Below are 18,824 nucleotides of genomic sequence, written 5' to 3'. Positions count from 1 at the left end.
CGAACCTGGCAGTATTGTACATGGATAACCTAGAATGTGGGCGTATCTTGACCCCGTCCAACCCTTTCCATAGTGGCATTGCCCTATGGAAAAGGTATATTGATGACATCTTTATGGTCTGGAATGATTCTGAAGACCTACTACCCCCATTCCTACATTGGCTTAATTCCAACTGTAGTGGTCTCACCTACACCTTAACCACAAGTCACACAAACATTCCCTTCTTAGACCTAAATATACAAGAGAAGGAAGGTATTCTCATTACCAGCCTCTATAGAAAACCTACAGAGCGCAACACCTTATTGTGTTATAAGAGCAATCACCCGAGAGCGCTCCGTGATTCCCTCCCGTATTCACAATTCTTAAGGCTTAGAAGAAATTGTTATCTAAAAGAAGATTATTTCAAGGAAGCACAACTACTTAGTGCTAAACTCAGCGCCCGAGGCTACCCCCGCAGGCTGATAAAAACCTCATTAAAAAGAGCGTGGTTCTGTCCAAGGGAAGTACTGTTGGAACCAAAACCTAAAAAGACACAGAACCGTCTGGGCTGTGTTACTACTTTTTCCCCAATATCCAATTCCCTCACTAAGAGCATTAAAAAACACTGGTCCGTGTTGAATGCTGACCAACTACAACTAGAAAAACCTATGTTCGCCTTTAAAAAGTCCAAGAATTTGAAAGACCACTTGGTACGTGCAGCATTACCCACCACTGGAGAATTGACCACAATTGATACACTCTGGGGACTGCCAAGACTTACTGGGCATGTTAGATGTGGTAACTGTTCCATGTGTGATAGCACTATAGAGGACAAGGAGTTCATGTATAAAGACATCAAATATGAACGCAAAGAATTCTCTAATTGTAACAGCCCGAATGCCATCTATGCAATTTTTTGCCCTTGTTCTATGATCTATATAGGCCAAACAACACAAAAGACACGCACGAGAATGTGCCAACATCGGAGCAGAATACGATGCAGGACTGCGAATGCTCCCCTTGTACATCATTTTGCTGAACAAGCCCACACAGAAATGGACTTCAAATGGACTACCATCTGCTTGGTCAAACTCCCTAGCCGTGGAGGCAACCTACAGCAGCTTTTGAATAAAGAGGAACTACGTTGGATATTGAAGACAAAAAGTCTACATACTGGCCTTAACCGGACTGAGGATTGGACCTCTCTGATTTAACTGTCATACAATGGAACTTTGATACAAACTGGTTTCAGGGTTTGAAATTAATTTTTCCATAGGATACTCTGACTGGTCCCTACAAACGCACTCCTTTCTTATACTGTTCATATGTAAATAATCAAAACGTTTTTTCGCTGAAAACTGTGAATTTATGGTATTAATGTATTAATTATGCATACACCACTGTCACTGCATGCTTTATTTGATTTCCACTTATTGGCATGTATTGGCCCGTTTTCACCCGTTATATTCGAATGGCATTTACATTTCGATCGTTACTCCCAGCATGACTGCCCTTTCCGTATTTTTTACCCATTCCACAATGGCCGACAACCTTTGCTATACGCCCATTGGTCTACAGCCTCCATGTGACTTCAATGGTTCACTACATCGCGTCCTGCTACCTAAGTAGACGCCGCGCAGATTCCTCGTGCCAGCAAGAACTCCCATTGCGGACTTGCTCACTGCATCGCCAGGTGAGACCAACCTCTGTTCCCTGGTTATTCCTTTCCTGTATATTTGCGAGATATCGGCATTTACGCCGCCGGTTTGTTTATATTTTCACAGAACCGGATATCGAAAGTACTTTCCTTCGGGTAAGCTGCAATCACCTGAGAGCTGCATCTTAAATCTTATCACCAGTAACGGTTTTTCATCACCTTAATTACATTCCTTTCCCTCCCCTCACAGATCTCATTCTACCTCTGGATAATTTCTACGGTAAGACTCGCTGCCGTTTTTCACAGACCTGCAACACTGTTATTATCAGTCCGGTCTACTTCACAGTTTCTTTCCTTCCTTAACAGATCAACATCGTTTTTTGCTCTTTGAGCAAAACATAAACCCTTCTCTCACTTTGAGTGTTACACAATTGGTAAGCAGCTCAACTTTGAGAACTAAGACCCATCCCCTCGCACCCACAGCGCCCCATTTCACTGGCACACCCACTCCTTCGCCGATTGACCATCCTTATAATCACACACCATTGTTTCACCCCTGCTTGTTTCAGTCAGAGTCACCAACAATCACTGATGGTACGTTGCGCCACTAGCTTTGCTCCCTTCGTTGTTTACACTGCCTGTACTTAGCATGTACTTCACTCCGCTGCCGTCGGCACTTTGGCATGGTATGAGTCATGCATTTATGCACGCAGTTGCAACAATGTTCTAACGACATGTTTTAATCTTTTCATGTTTCCCTCTTTCTTCCATGGTATGGCATATTGATCTTTACATTAGTGATACTTCTACAAATGTGTATTCTTAAGGCAATTACCCTCTGTCCTGAGGATGAACCTATATTGTCTGTGGTTCGAAACGTCGTCAACATAATTACACTAAATGCATAGCTGATTTACACTTTTTTTTGCATATGTGTATGCTATAGATTGTCTTGTATATGATTCACAATAATCAGATGACCTGTTATTGCCTGCTATTTCCCTCATGTTGTATGTTCTCCTAGTGTGTTAGTCGGACATCGGCTGGTGTCCCACTTCTATCACACTCTGTGTTTTATTGTTTTATGACCATTTATGTATAAGGGTAATAAATTGTCCGGCTGGACATTCCCCTAAAAATATAGTTCCATTTGGTCTATATTCATTTCCCTTAATTGTCTCGCTTTCTAAGGACCCCTGTCTTCATAATGTAGAATTTGGAACGGCATAGGGGAAACGTCCCCAGTAACTCTGGGTCCCGAATGTTATTTTCCATTTTGGGCCATTTCTCGTGATGCAGATTCAGGGCTAGATTACTGCACGGAATCGGTAATTCTGGCAACTGAAATTCTCGTCCACTTATTCCGGGCAACTTGTAGAAGGCCTTTGTGGCTTTTCTAACTTAAAAAAACCATAAAGCGACCTTGAATCAGGAGCCCTTTAAACCGTATAACTGCATTCAGAATCAAGGTGTGCTGATGTGGTTCACCCGTATCACAATTTCTGCAATTTTGTTATTATTAAACACTGTACCTTGTAGTCCATTTGCTCAGAGCAATTAAAGACATACACCATAATTCCTAAAGAACGCCCCAGGTCTTTGGTAGTTTCTGTCTTCCCGGTGCCAGCAGGGCCGGACAGCGCCCCACTCATGGTCAAATGCAGAGACTGCGTCAGTGTAATGTAGCACCTAAAGAAATGGAGAGGATTATAACAGTCAATATCTGTAAAAGACATTCAGCAAAGAAATCTAATAGCCACTCTCATCTCATTAGCATAATGATTATCACATAATGAAAATTAAATCTGCAAAGGCTTGCTCATGTAATGACTACATCAATGAGTCAATCGATTATGCGCATGGGCTTTTTTTCCACACAAATTAACGCACAGGAAAGATTGTCAGCTACAACAATTTTAATGATTCATTGGTGGGAATTAAATGTTTGAGCAGCCAAAAGAAGACAGGACGCGAAAAACGTTCCTCAAGGATGAGAGCATGTCAAAACCCTTCATGTGGATCTAAATCTCAAATATGCCTGCTGTGTTCAAACCCGGAAAGAGTATGCAAAAGTGCACAAAATGTTGTCTTTTGACAAATTCACGTGCTGATTCAAAGTACAACTTCACAATAATGGCCTATGCATGTTAAAGTTTACTTGGCTGAGAATATGTTATCGATAAAAGTGTTAACACAAATGTAAACGTCAGCTTTGAGCATTTGCATTTTAATTTTGTTCAACCCCTAATTTGTGCTGTTGTCATGTTGGCATCAGACTAGCGACAGAAGAGGGGATTTGTGCCAGAGTGGTCCCAATCGTCCTTGAGGTGCTCCAGAATACGCAGTGGCTGCTGAATTTTCAAAATGGTGGTGACGCAAAGGGAGTAGAGGTGGCTGGAAAAGGGTAGCAGTGGACGGGAGTGAATGCTCAGTAGAAAGTGCACACTTCAAGCGAGCAAGGCATTATTTCCCAGAGGTGTTAATGGACAGCGGTGTTCTACCCTCCAGAAAGCAATTCGGACTAAATGGGGAATTTCAAAGAAAAATGTGTTCCTGAAGTTACTAAAAAAAATCATAGGTTCTGAGGGGATACTCCTGAAATAGTCAATACGTCCACTGTGTCTCAAGCCATGCAGACTTTCACCAGGGTTGTTTGGGAGTTTTCTTCCTGCATGATAACTTTGAAAGACTGTGAGACATCTGTGCATTTTTCACCACAATTTGACCAAAAAGAGCCTAATAAGCTACCGGTTTTGAAGGCAATAAAAATATGGTTATCAGTTTTTAAAATGTATATATCTGCTTCTTTGACGTTAACATATCACTTCTTTCCGTTTTTCGAGTCTCTACTTACAAAGTAGATTGGAAGTCATACATTACGACTGATAATCTACAATAACCACTGTTTTAAGAAGGCGGATTTGTGGAGGAAGCAATGTGTGACAAGAATGTTTGAGCATATTTGTCATTTTGTTGTGGTATGAAGCCAAGTGTTGTGTTTTTGCATTATTCCAATGTAATGTTGTGTTGTACTATGGTACGTGCTGTATTCTGTTTTGACTGGTCTATTGTGTTGTGCCTTGTTGTGTATTAACTGTGTCATACTGGTTTGTGTATGTTATTGTGTTATGTTATGTTTTTTTATATTTGGAAATGTCAACAAACGAAATAAAAGTGAAAAGGGGCAAGATGGCATCTGGCTAGGCTGCTCACTACCTCTGGGCTCCCGCTCCACCCCTCACCTTTAGTTGAATACGGCGATTCTTGGGTGGAGATGTGGCGCTGAAGGCGGGCAAGTGATGCTGGAGGGTCTGTGGCTTCAGGGGTCAGTTTGGAGCCCAGCGACCTGTTTCCGCTGTGCACCCGCGAGGCGGAGTTCAGGCGGAAGAAACCACACAGTGTTGGCTGAACTCGCTGCAGTGCTCCGTGTGGCCTTCGGGGAGAGGCTGAGGTGGGCTTGCCGCGTGACCGTTGCTGGGCAGGCTAATCGGGCCTCACCGACGGCCGGCAAAGGATCCAAACCAACCAAGGTGAGACTTCTGAATATAGTCTCCACCGCGGTTGGTCTAGCCCCAGCTGGGACTACGAAGCCCAGTATACACCAGGAGAACTCCAAAGGAAGCTGGAGTGGAGGCAAGGAACAAAAAGAAAGGGGATGAGTCTACCGGTGCTTTTGGCAAGAGATCAACCAGGGGAAATGGTTCAGCAGCAGCAATGGAAGCCCAAACGGGCAATTTCTGACCTTTTTCACTTCAAACTTTCTAGGCCCCTAAAAAAACAGGATTTTATTTTATTTATTTTATTTAATTTTATTTTAAGAGTTTTATATAGCGCTGGCTAGACCCGGAGGTATCAGAGCACTTTACAAGAGGATTGTTGCGTTACAAGTTACATCAGTTACAAGAGCATAGTAAAGTACAGTAAAGAGAGATTGGAGATGCAGAGAGATTGGAGATGCAGAAAGAACGGCCAACACTGCACCTGGTGTGTCGACAATGGCGGCCGTGAGGAGCGGCTGAGCGGCAGCATCAGTAGTGAGCACAGAGTATGATGTGACCTCGACACTTGGTTTTCTCCGGTTTCTTCCTCCCCGCACCCTCGGTACTCTGAAAGGAAACGCCATGAATTTACCGCTTATTCAGCGCGTTCAGTGAGGAGGAGCGAGGCGGACGGGGGCTGCCTGCCTGCATGTAAAGAGACGCCCAGATACAAGCGGCTTAGCGGCTCAGCGGCACAGCGGCCTGCGGTTTAATCACCTGGATGCTCCTGTTTGATCTCCGTCGTAAGGTGCTCCTCGCGGAGTTAGGGGGCAGAGCTCCACAGGATCGGCGAGCGCTGGCGATCGGAGCGGAGGCGGCGGCTGCAGATCTGACAGACAGGAGATAGGAGGCTGGAAGACTTGCGTCTACTGGGGGCCGATCAGGGCGAGGCAGCAGACTTCTCGACGCTCAGTACCAGCGCTACAGATGGCTCCTAAACTGAACACCGGAGGTAAGCCACCTTCAAGAAAGAAAGGCGTGATTGACACTGCCGATGTGGCAGGCAATGTTGAGGACAGCGTTCCGAGCACTGTGTCTGTAAGGTACGCTGGGACTGAGGGGGTGACACTGGAAGCAGAATCTGGGCGGGCGAAACAGCAGCAACCATCCTCAGGGCAGAATACCCCTAAGGAGATGCGTCCCCCTTCTGCTAGAACCCGACAAGCCACAGCCACCGCGACTATCAGTGTGGTAGAAATGTTGAATCGCAATGAGAAAAAAAAAAACTGAAAGAAATGGAACCAGCCACGGCAGTGGCCCCGGCAGTATTTCTGGCGGCATTACCGGAGGGGGTATCACCGGGTATCACTGAAGTTGAAGAGCCTGAATCGGCACCAAATTCAGAGGTCGAACCTGTACTTCAACCAGCCTCACAGCTTCAGCAGTCTCTACCTCAAATACAGCTACATCAGTTATGTCAGGTGGTCAGAGACACGGGCGATGTCTTGTGTGGGGGTCAGGATCAGGATCCGTTGGCGCAATCGGGGCCCCAGGCTGGTATTTCTATGGGGGATGATGTGTTGGCTGGTAACAAGTACAGTGCGTTTACAACCCCTATTATATCTAAGGATGCTATAGACTCATCAACTGAAGGGATGTTAGATTCTAACTCTATCCCCCTATCAACCAACAGCAGAGACACTCAAGGAGGTTCAACAATTGACGAAGTATTGAGAGAGACTTTTACGTCTACCATGGCCCTGGATGAACCTGCTGGTTCAACGACAAATGTAAATGCTAATTATTCTGGGCTCATACATGGCGAAAGGGAAAAGGAGAAGACCCCAAGTGAATGTTTCTTCTCAGTGACGGAGGAGGCCAACTGGTCAGAGGACGAGGAGCTCCACAGCTCTGATATTGACTGCAGTAACCCAGAAACTGAGAGCGACAGTGAGGCTGGGGTGCCTCCAACTACTATCAAAAATATGCCTCCTCAAAGGGGTCAACCAGAACTAACCTGGGATCACTCGCCAACAACATCCCTACAAGGGAATTCAAACGTGGGCACGGTTTACACACAGCATCATGAGAATACACAGCCGTCAATGATGACAATGATGACAATGATGGAGTCAATCCACCAAGGTATAACAGCACATAGAGAAGAGACTCGATCAGACAGCCTCAAATCCCAAGCAGCGATGAGGAAGATGAAAGCAGTGGTTAGGAAGCTTTCGAAAGCTTGTGAGAATGTTGGAGATAGGGTCTCAAACTTAGAGGAAAGGGTAGTTGCCACCGAAGCAGAGGCCGCTGCGGCCACAAACAAAATGGAATCTCTTGGAGCGCAAGCAATTGATGTCCAGTGGAAGCTTGAGGACCTGGAAAACAGGCAAAGAAGGAATAATCTAAGGGTCCTTGGTATTCCTGAAGGGGCTGAAGGTCAGGATGTTAAAACATTTATAGCCAAAACTTTCGAGAAAGCTTTTCCTGATATTGCAGGCTGGAATTGGACCGTTGAAATTCAGAGGGCGCATAGGACACCTTTCAAACTGAGACAAAATGCCAGAGAAGGCGACAAGCCCAGAGCCATCCTGATCTACATAGGCAATTTTCTTCTCCGCCAGTCCATCGCAGAGAAAGCAAGGCCAGATGCCAAAAGAACCTTTGAGGGAGGTTCCTTCTTCGTAAGGCCGGACTTTTGTCATTCCACAGTTGAGCGGCGCTGGAGACTAAGACAGCTAATTAAGCCTTTTCAGGACAAAAGAGTGCAGGTCTATCTTATCAATCCTACCCAGCTAAAAGTAATTCACTTAGGCAAGACCATGTACTTTTCATCGGAAATCAAAGCTCAGGAGTTTTTGGACTCAGTATAGCATGTCACTTAACCTATATAGCCTAGCAGAGGATAAGGCTTGATAACCAATTCCGACTCAAGTCTTAAGTCTAGAGTCTAAGTTTAAGTTTAAGTTTAGTTTAAGTTTAAGTTTCATAGAATTAAGGGTGTCACTACTGCTGGTTTAAGGTCATATATGAGGTCGAGGATGAGAATTTACAAGTAGATTGTGTATTGTTCACTGCTGGGCTGCACCCATCACACGCACAGACTAGTCTGCGCGCTTCACTGGGGAGAGGGTTGGGGTCAGGGGGGTCAGGGGGGTTGAGGGGGGGGAGGGTTTGGAGCGAGGGGGCGGGGTGGCGTAATGGGGAAGAAAAAAGAGAAAAGAAAGTTCATGCAACAAATGTCTTTACTAACATGAGTGAGATGCTCAAAGCGGTTATGAATATCGATGTAAAATGTAGGCCAAAATGCGATTGCGATTACGACTGGTTAGTATGTTGGCTTTGTTACTTAAAGGGGCATGTCTAGGATAAGGGTAGTTAGCCTCAATATAGGCGGTCTGAATAACTGGAAAAAGAAACTCACCTACCCTGGAAAAAGAAACATTGGCTAAATCTAAGGGGGTATGAAATTCTGTCCTGCTCCTCACAGACTTCAACAGTTAAGGGGGTAGCTATTATAGGCCGGATTGGACTTGGAGGAGTTAAAAAATCAAAGGCCGATGCACTGGGTAGATGCGCAATATGTGAATTGAAACTAGGCATAACTCTATGTTCAGTCTACGGGTCTAATCTGGATGACCCGGGGGTGATGGATTACATTGAGAGGGAACTCACTAACTGGCCATCACCTATAGTAATGTGCGGCGATTTTAATATCTCAGCTGATTTCACAGGTGACACCCCATATATGGGTCGCAAGCCCCGGGTATTTAGGGCGGTATCCTCCATAATTCAATCTTTTGGTTTGAGGGATGTGTGGGGCTGTCTAAAGAAAGATGATCCCGGGTTCACATACTTTTCACACCCATTTAATAAACATACAAAACTGGACTATTTTTTAATATCAGCAACCTGCCTCTGTGACGTAGAAATCTTAAAGCTTCCTAGGCTAATATCGGATCACAACCCCCTTGTTCTAACCATGACTGTTACTAAACAAAGGGAGAAAACCAGACCCTGGACTTTTGATAGAAATCTTTTAGTGGATAGCAACTATATAGCATATATAAAGAACTGGTCCCAGTCTTTCTTCGATGTGAACAGGTATAGTGCATCCCGTGTCATGGTCTGGGACAGCTTCAAGGCTGGCCTGAGGGGCGAGACAATTAGCTTCTCTGGGCGGTTGTGGAAAAAAGTTAAGGAAGACAGAGAGCGTCTTTTGGCTAAATTGGCGGAGGCAGAGGAACAACATAGGAGAGACATCTGCCACGGGATTCAGGGTACTCAGAGCTTAGAAAGATTAAATAGCATAAAGGCAGACATTCAACGACAACTGGCGAAAAAAGCTGCAGCAGAGTATCAGACCCGCAGGGTCGGAATGTATGAAACAGGGGAAAACGCAGGTAGGGCTCTAGCACTACGGATAAGACAAGCCACATCAAAAAACATTATTACGGAAATCAAAGAAGCTGACCAGATTTATAATAAGCCAGCCGAAATCCTGGAAGTTTTCAGGAGGTTCTATCAGGATCTTTATAAGGAAGAGACTGATATAGACGATTCGGGTATAAACTGGCAGGATACAGGCATTAAACTCACGTCTAGCGAGAGGGAATCTCTAGAGCAGAATATCACTATGGACGAGTTTTCTCAGGCACTAAAGGATCTATCTGCAGGCAAGGCAGCAGGGCCTGATGCCATACCCCTGGAGGTCTATAAACATGTAAAGGAAGAAACGGCACCCCTTCTGTTAGATCTATTCAATGGGGTTATAAATACAGGGGTCGTGCCGGAGTCTTGGACCAAAACCAACATAGTGGTATTTCACAAAAAAGGGAAACCTAAGGAAAGTCCTGGTTCTTATCGGCCCATATCGCTAATAAATAGCGATAATAAATTATATGCCAAAATACTGGCCACACGGTTGGGGAGGATTGTCGCGAGTCTCGTCTCCCCCTGGCAGCATGGTTTTGTCCCTGGCAGGGGCACCACTGACCACATTAAAAGAGCTATAACCCTGTTCGACATTCATGCTGCAGGGGGGGGGGGGGTGGGGGGGGGGTGATCGCGATGATCCTCCTCGACGCTGAAAAAGCGTTCGATCGTGTCAGGTGGAGCTTTCTCTGGAAAGTGATGGCCGATAAGGGATTTGGTCCCAGATTCCTGCAGGCAATTAAGGCTATGTACCTCAATCCAACTGCCAGTATTCAGCTTATGGGCGAATGCTCCAGGCAGATTAATATTACGAGAGGCACAAGACAAGGGTGCCCATGCTCACCAATTCTATTTGCACTGTACATAGACCCCCTGATCCGCCTTGTAGAGAACAATATCAATATAAAGCCAGTAGTCACTAATGGATTCGATACCAAAATACTCGCATATGCAGACGACATAGCCATAACCACCACTGACCCCGACAGGGCTATGAGGGAAATAATTAGCATTACATCCGACTTTGGTAGGTTATCGGGATACCGACTTAATGTGGGAAAAACACAGGTACTATGCTCAAGAAACATAGTCAAACTGGATGATAGATATGTGGACTCAGTGATATATTTAGGAATAACAATCAATGCCCAGCCAAGGGAAATCATCAAAGACAATTTTCGGCCATTACTGGAAAAGATGAAACAGGACTTGAAAAGAATCGATACTCTCCATTTATCAATCATAGGTAGGGTCAATGTTATTAAAATGACAATGTTCCCAAAGATCCTATATAAATTCAGGTCTATCCCCTTCAAAGTAGATGACATATGGATCAAGGAAATGGAGGCAGTCTTTATGAATTTTGTATGGCAATACGGCATGGTGAGGAGATCAATTAAATTCATGTCCTTACCCCAGGAAAAGGGCGGGCTAGGAATACCTAATCTTAAATTCTATAATTGGTCGTGCCTCCTCATAGAAATGGCTATACTCTTCTCTCCCGATGATTTGACACATCGTCAGCGGGATATCCCAACTATATATCAGCTGGCGTTAGGGACTGAAGCACATGGGGTACTGCTTAGGCAATATGATAAACGATTTTATAAGGCATCAGGCTATAAAATATTGGAAGATATCTGGGGGCTATGGTCGTCTGTGCAGAAGAATCAGTGCATCCCAAAGTTTAATAAACATACCTTACTTTGGAAGTCAGGACTATTTCCGCACTTGAGCATAGATGGCCCCTGGAGACACTGGGAAAGACAGGGAATCAGTACACTAGGTCAAGTGATGATAAAGGATGTCCTGAGGCCTCTGGATCTTCTGAAGTCACGATACTCACTTCAAGGCTCCCAAGAGTTTAAATATATGCAGCTGACTAACACAATCAAATCAAAAAGACCTACCATAAACATATCAAAAGATTGTACACTATTAGATTATTTGAAGGGAGGTGGTCGCAGCGTCAGGGTAATGTACGGACTATTCCTGGAAAAGCTACCTGATGACTTGCTCAAGACAGAGGCTGCCTGGGTTGCCAAATTGAGAGATCCCGACATCGATTTGGATCGAGCCATCAGTATGGATAAAAGGTTTTTACGTTCCTCAAATTTAAGGGCACAGCACTTTAAGACTCTCTTTAACTTATATTATACACCGGCAAAACTGTTTGAATGGAGTAAGAGTGTGAATAACTATTGTCCTAGATGTGGAAATGGGCCTGCTGATCTACTACATATGTTTTGCAGTTGTGGGAAATTAGTGCCAATCAAAAAGGAAATCGAAAAGTTTTTAGAGGGGCTGCTAGCTGTCAAAATAGACCTATCCCCTACACTCTTAATAATCGGGTGCGATGCCAAATTAGGTTTAAGCATTGAGTCTGAGGCACTTGTTTTTATATCAACAGCTGTTTTTAGAATATTAGTTGCTGCTGCATGGAAGGATGTTGAGGCTCCAACCTTTCAAATGTGGATGTGTAGGATGCTCGGGATCCATAACATTGAGTCGGAGCTGTATGCCCTAAAGGGAGTGAAATCCATGGAAATGGGACTAAAGATCTGGTTGCCCGTGGCATCATGGAGGCAGGCAAAAAGTGGGGGCTCATAGCTTAATAACACCTTTGTTGATACTGCTGATACTCTTAAAATATTTACTGTATTTATGGCCTTATGTTTTAACATGTTTTTAACATCTGAGCTTTTTATTATGCGCATTATTCATTCTTGATGTATATCTATACTTCTGTGTTAATATTTATTGTTAAGTACAGAGAACACTATATTGTCATGAACTTTCAATTAATAAAAAAAAAAAAAAAAAGTAAAGTACAGTAAAGAATAAACAATGTTGCAAGAATTCGTAGGAGGGAGGGGAGGAAGGAGCCATAGCAGGGAGACGAGGAGGAACTGTGCCCAATGTCCGTCTGGGTATGTGACGGTCGAGGGGGAAACCAGGGCCAATCACCTCTATAGCTGTCTAGCAGCTCCACCGAGCATCAGCCATATTGCTCAGGTCTCAGCGTTCAGGAAAAACATTTTGAATAGTTTACGGTTACTGCTGCCCCCTAACCCACTACAGTACCTGTTTTACCAATCAGCCTGAGGGGACACTGGAGACTGCGTTAGACTTGCCCGGAGGCCCCAAATCAGGTGAGGAGGTAAATCGCGTAGCCATTCCTATGTGGATATAGGAGAGCAACTGCCGCCCAAGCAGAATATGTCCAGTTCTGGAGTCATTGACACTGCTGACCCAGGGGGCCCTCTGATTTCCGCTTCCCCCAGAGAATTAAGGCGGCTTTATATCATTAGCTGGTGGCCATTTGGGGAATCCTAGGCTTCTGGCCTCACCCAATCTCATGGGGGCGGAGAGAATTTTTTTCTCTGAATGATGACTCAGACTCCTCACTGCCCGAACTAGGCTCCTCAACTTCCACTCTGTCAACCTCATCTAGCAACAGCTCACTGGATGAGTCATCAAATCGAAAGAAGAGATCAGGAGGTTCAAAAAAGAAGAAAAAGTTTGCAAGCTCGAAAAAGAAACAGCTGGCTAGCGACAAAAAAGCAAGCAAAAGCCGGAAAGATCACTCAAAGAAAGAGACCTCTAGGCTCAGATGGGACTATTCCGCCATTCAACTCCTCGACAACCCAGAACGAAATATGGAGGAACCCCTTACAACAGCATTAGAGCTCCTACCCTCCCTGACTTTGGCCACGATCAAGCTGATGCACGCTGAGATCAGAGCTGATAACTGACGAGCACGACAGGTTTCCAAGAAACTGCAGGGGGCAGTCAGGAAAATAAGTAAACCTGTACCGAGATCTCTGGCAGGATGACCAATGTGGAGGAACGGACTGATACCCTTGAACTGGAGGTAGCAGAACTGAAAACTTTGAGGACCTCCCAAGACCCTAAGCTTACTGACATGAGGTGGACGTTAGAGGAGTATGAGAGCAGGCAAATGAGAAATAATTTGAGACTAATGGGCATTCCAAAAGGGACAGAGGGAGGGAATCCCAGGGATTATGTAGCTAAACTTATAAAAGGTGCATTCCCCAAACTTCCGGGCTGGGAGTGGGAGAGGGAGGTACAAATAGTACATTGATTCCCTTTAACCCTTAAGAAGCAATAGGCAGATAGCAATGCATACCCCAGGGTTGTATTGGTTTATTTTGGAGATTTTCTTTTAAGACAAAGCAGATTTGATCTATCAAGTCCTATCTTTACAAGGGAATTTGAGGGAGTTTCCTTCTTTGTGCGACCAGACTTCGCCCACGCTACAGTGGAGCGAAGATGGCGATTAAGACATATGTTTGATACCTTTCAGAAGCTAGTTGCAGAAGTGTATTTACAAAACCCGGCAAAGCTGAAAGTTATATTTAAAGGGCGCACCCGCAGCTTTTTTTCGAAGATCCTGGCACAAGATTATTTAGCAGAGCTGCAGGGTGGGGTTTGATTTTTTGAGAGAGATGTCAAAAGTTCAAGACAAGGACGGCACACATGATTGAAACAGTCAGAATTGCTTTTTTGATGGAGAGATAGGAGAAAAACACAGATGAAACCATATGTGCATCTATGTGAGTGGGGTTGAGGGAGAAAAAGAATAGATATTTGGATCCTAGTGCTTACCAAAAAAAAGAGAGAAAAAAGGAAAAAGAGGAAAAAAAGGAAAAAGACAAATTGCTAGACAAAGTTATTTTATGACCGGGGTGGTGGTGGGGGCCCATGGAGCGGGCTTTTTCTTGTCAGACGGCGTCATTCAGGCTAGGCCTTGTTGCTCAGTGGAGCAGTGTGGGCAGGAAGGATGTTCATGGGGGAGATCAGGCAGAGGCACCGGAATCCTATTTGATCAGATTGAAAAGGGAAAGGTTCGGAGAGACCAGGCGAAGGGCAGTACGGGGTGTCATACCTCTATTACAATACTGAAGGTGTGTTGGCTAGGATGCAGGTTAAAATAAGGTAATGAATGACAATCAGACAATTAGAATTGCATCCATTAATGTATGCGGTCTAAATGATCCAAGCGTTGAAACTTCTGATGGCAGACATTGTCTGCCTTCAGGAAACACCACATTGAAGCATCGCAGAGGGGCATTCTAAATTCTCTGGGCTATAGACTCATAGCCGGTACCTCACAAGGGGCTCGCTCTGGGGGTGTGTCAGTTTTGGTGTGAGGTAGTCTGCTAAAATTCTCCCAAATAGGGTTTGATACTAAAGAGAAATGGGTAGCAGCAGTTTGTCACTTTCCATGTGGCGGTAAATTCAATTTGTGCTCAATTTATGGTAGCATGCTTGATGATCCCTTTACAAATATTCAGGTATCGAAAAAGATAACACATTATCCTTTACCTATTGTTTTATGTGGGGACTTTAATATTAACCTTCCAGGAAGTTTCAATATAGGAGAGCAGTCGTCATATACAAGGAGGAAACCAAAGGTGTTTCAAACCCTTAAAGAAGTGTAAAAAGATCATGGTTTGGTAGATGTGTGGCATAACAAGAACTCAACGGGGGATGGGTACACTTATTTTTCTGCTCCACGTTGCTCGCCTTGATTAGTTTTTTGTGTCTAATAAGTTTATCATGTCCTGTCAAGTTGATTGATACCCAAGGTTCCTCTTGGATCACAATCCTCTTGTATTAGAAATTAAAGGAATAGGGGAAAACCACCAAGCTCATGGAGCTTTGAACGTGCACTCCTCTTTAATGAGGATTATTGCAAGCATATCAGCAGGTGGATTCCAATCTTCTTCGGAGAGAATAATGGTCTTATATCAGGCAATCACACTGATAAATGGAGATTCAAAAATGTACTCCAAGTTGTTAGCAGTTCGCCTCACTCAGGTTATCAATAATCTTTTTATGCAACAACAGCATGGCTTTATAGCAGAAAGAGACACTATTTATCACAATTGGCGTGTGATTTCACTTTTTGATGCTGTGGAAGTGTCAGGAGACCCTATGGCTTTGATTTTGCTAGATGCCGAAAAAGCATTTGATAGGGTCACCTGGCAGTTTTTATGGCATGTAATGTACTCAAGGGGCTTTGGCCCAAGATTTGTTCATGGAATTAAAGCCTTATATAGTAAGCCTTTGGCTAAAATCTGTATTTCGGAAAGCATGACATTACCTGTGAGGAACACTCGCGGAACCCGACAGGGGTGCCCCTGCTCTCCACTCCTGTTTGTGCTTTATATTGATCCACTGCTAAGAAAAATTGTGCAAAGCACTGCTATTTCTCCAATAATTATGCATGGGTACGAAACCAAGATCTTGGCATACGCAGATGAAGCATCTGTATTCGGGGATATTTCTGGCTTCTCGCTAAATAAGGAGAAGACACAAATTATCATCAATGACAAGATTGCTTTGGTCGATAAGAGGGTAGTTAAAAAAGCATTATATTTGGGGGTTCTTATTTCTTCGAATGTGGAGACCATTGTCAATTTAGATCTAGAGCCCCGACTGAGAAAACAAAGAAAGGGTTGGCAAGGTTAAATAATCTGCATCTTACAATGATAGGTTGCAATCGTATAAAGATGATCTTTTTTCCTAAAATGTTATATTTCTTTAGCGCACTTCCCTTACGGTTTCCTAACGAATGTTTTAAACTTTCTGAAGTCATATTCACTAGATTTTTATGGGCCTAATCTAAACCAAGAAGAGCGTTGAGGTATTTCTCGCTCCCAAAAGAGAGAGGAGGGTGGGCTCTTCCCTATCTCAAATTATATTTCTGGGCATCAATGTTGCAATATAGCCAGATTTTAATAATGGAAACCTCGTAAACGACCTCTCCAAGTTCCACCCCTTCTATATATGAATTATTTCTTGGTAAAGAGGCCTGGGGTGTTTATTAAGGAAATTTGAATACAGCTACTACAAAAAGTACGGTTTAAGGGTATTTTAGGTACGTATAAAGCCTGGGTCGCTATACAGAAGCTATTAGGTCTGTGGAGAAAGAAATTTTATATTCCAATTGTGAACAATCCAAATCTACCTGAAATTTTTAATTACGGCTATATGCAAGTTTGGTATTCGGCAAGTATAGATAAATTAGTTACTTTCTTTTATCCTGCTGGCCGTGTCTCGTATGACGAGCCAAAATCAAGGTTTAGTATCAACAATAAGGAGTTTTTTAAGTACCTACAAGTCACGGATTACATTCAGTGGAAAATGGGTGGCCCTAACGGTTTTGAATTTTTTTGGGGGGGTTGACAGTTTAATAACGCAGAAGTCAATCCGCATTGGGATGATTTATCAGTCTCTGAACAATGAAATGAAAGATGATCTTGATAAACAGTGTGGTAATTGGCAGAATAAGTTGATGATCTCGGAAAATGAATTTGAAAATGCCCTTAGCCTCTCTCAAACTGTTTTAATGTCTGCCAAATTACAAGTTCAGTTTTTTAAAACCTGTTTTATGCTTTATTTTACACCTGCAAGAATTGCAAAGTGGGGTTTGCGTCAGGGAACTAATTGTCCGCGATGTTCCACTTTCTGTGCTGATATTGTTTATGTGTTTGCAACTTGTCCCTCTTTAGAATCAGTCAAAAATGAAATACAAAGTTTTCTTCTTATCAAACTAGATCTAAACGTTTCACTGACTCCAAAATTAATCCTGTTAGGGGTACTGGAAGAGAAACACACCCCGGATAGAGACTATTTTCTTGCTGTATCTATGAGGATTTTCAGACTTTTAATTGCTACAGCGTGGCTTGAACCACAGCCCCCTCAGTTTCAAAACTGGCTTGCCCGCCTATTAGTCATATATGACATTGAGAAGGCGATCTATTGTAGAAAAGGCTCTAAAGCTAGGAAAAAAGGACAGTTAATATGGGCACCTTTATTCAGATTGGAAAATTGATGGTGTATGTAAAGCTAGGATGGATGGTTAACATTTTTTGATAAACACATTTTTATTGATTTGACAGAAAGCACCAGCCAATCATCACAACACCATGCTAACACAGGAGCATAGTCAACGTTCTGGTTAACCCATTTAACAAGGAAGGATGGATAGAAAGCAATATACATTTGAATATTCCTGGTGAGACTAAACCATTCCCCAACCACATCCCCCAGACCCTTCAGTATTTCTTGAGACACCCACGTGCTTCATACATGTTTTTTTCCTGCGTGGCACACCAGTCGACCGGGTTCGCCATCGCCCAACGTTGGGGGTCAGGGGGGTCAGGGCACTTCCAGGAGGCCGCTAATTCCCTTTTAGCCACCACCATTGCCGTAGTAAAAAACTATTTCTCTACTTTCTAGACCCATCCAGTCTGTCTGTGATGCCTAGAATCATGTGTTTTGGATCATGTGGGAATTTCCACCCCAGTTTTTTGGTGAGTTCCTCCTCAATGTCCCCCCAGAACCGCATCAAAACGTGGACAGGCCCATACCATATGGAAGAAGTCAACTGGTTCATGGCCGCACCTAGTGTAGGTGGGGGCCGGGCGAAGTCCTGCCCAAAGAAGGCACGCTGGGGTCAAGTAGGCAGCATGTAAATAATATAGCAGTACCATACACAGTTTGGCAGAGGCAGTGACCGTCCTGGGGGCCATAAGGGCGTCACACCAATCTTCCTCCTCCAGAGTGCCCACCCAGTCCTCCCATTGAACACATAGCCGATCTAAAGATGTTGGGGTGTTATTGATCAGTGTCCGGTAGATGCGAGAGATGACCCCCTTCCACAGGTCTCCCAGCATCAGGCGGGCTATGGTGAGGAAGCCGTGTACCTGTCGTGAGATGTGCTTGAAGAGCATGGAGCAGCTATGGGTACCTGTAGAACTGTGATTGGTGCAAGGAGTGTCTGGTTTGTAGGTCTTGGAAGGAGCGCATGTGATAGTCCACCCACACATCCCCCAATTGTGAAATTCCTATAAGGTCCCAGGACGGACACCCTGCAGCCCATTGACCTGCCTGAGCCAGGTACCCTGCCACAGGGGCGTGCACTGTGTCAGTCTGTATGTCCACTTAGTGTGTTGCAACGCAGCTCGCCTGGCCAGCAGCACGGAACGCATCACTTCTGGCAATCGGGACGGAATAGGTTCCCCATACAGCATCGACTGAACTCTGGTCAATCCCAAATCACTTAGCTCAAGCCTGTATGCCGGATCAGACCAGCCTCTATTAAATCAGTTGTGTAGAGATAGCAGATGCGTGGCTAAATAGTATAGATACAAGTGGGTCATCCCGAGGCCCCCATTGAAGGAGGGATCCTACAAACGCTCAGAGTCAGGCGGGACCTCCCTTTCTCCCAGAGGAATCTAGAG

At 44.2% G+C, this 18,824-nt stretch overlaps 1 protein-coding gene across 1 annotated transcript in view; it reads right to left on the bottom strand.

Moving 5' to 3' along the window:
* The window catches only part of LOC144824202 (dynein axonemal heavy chain 11-like), a 3,356,387-nt gene that overhangs the window by 1,907,830 nt on the left and 1,429,733 nt on the right, over nt 1-18,824 (bottom strand). The window contains exon 44 of the mRNA XM_078683354.1: nt 3,169-3,325. Within this exon, the coding sequence (XP_078539480.1) occupies nt 3,169-3,325 (157 nt within the window). The remainder of the gene's footprint in view (nt 1-3,168; nt 3,326-18,824) is intronic.

The sequence above is a fragment of the Lissotriton helveticus genome, chromosome 3_1 (genome assembly GCF_964261635.1).
Source record: "Lissotriton helveticus chromosome 3_1, aLisHel1.1, whole genome shotgun sequence".
NCBI lineage: Eukaryota > Metazoa > Chordata > Amphibia > Caudata > Salamandridae > Lissotriton > Lissotriton helveticus.
This window is presented reverse-complemented; position numbering and strand designations above follow the sequence as displayed.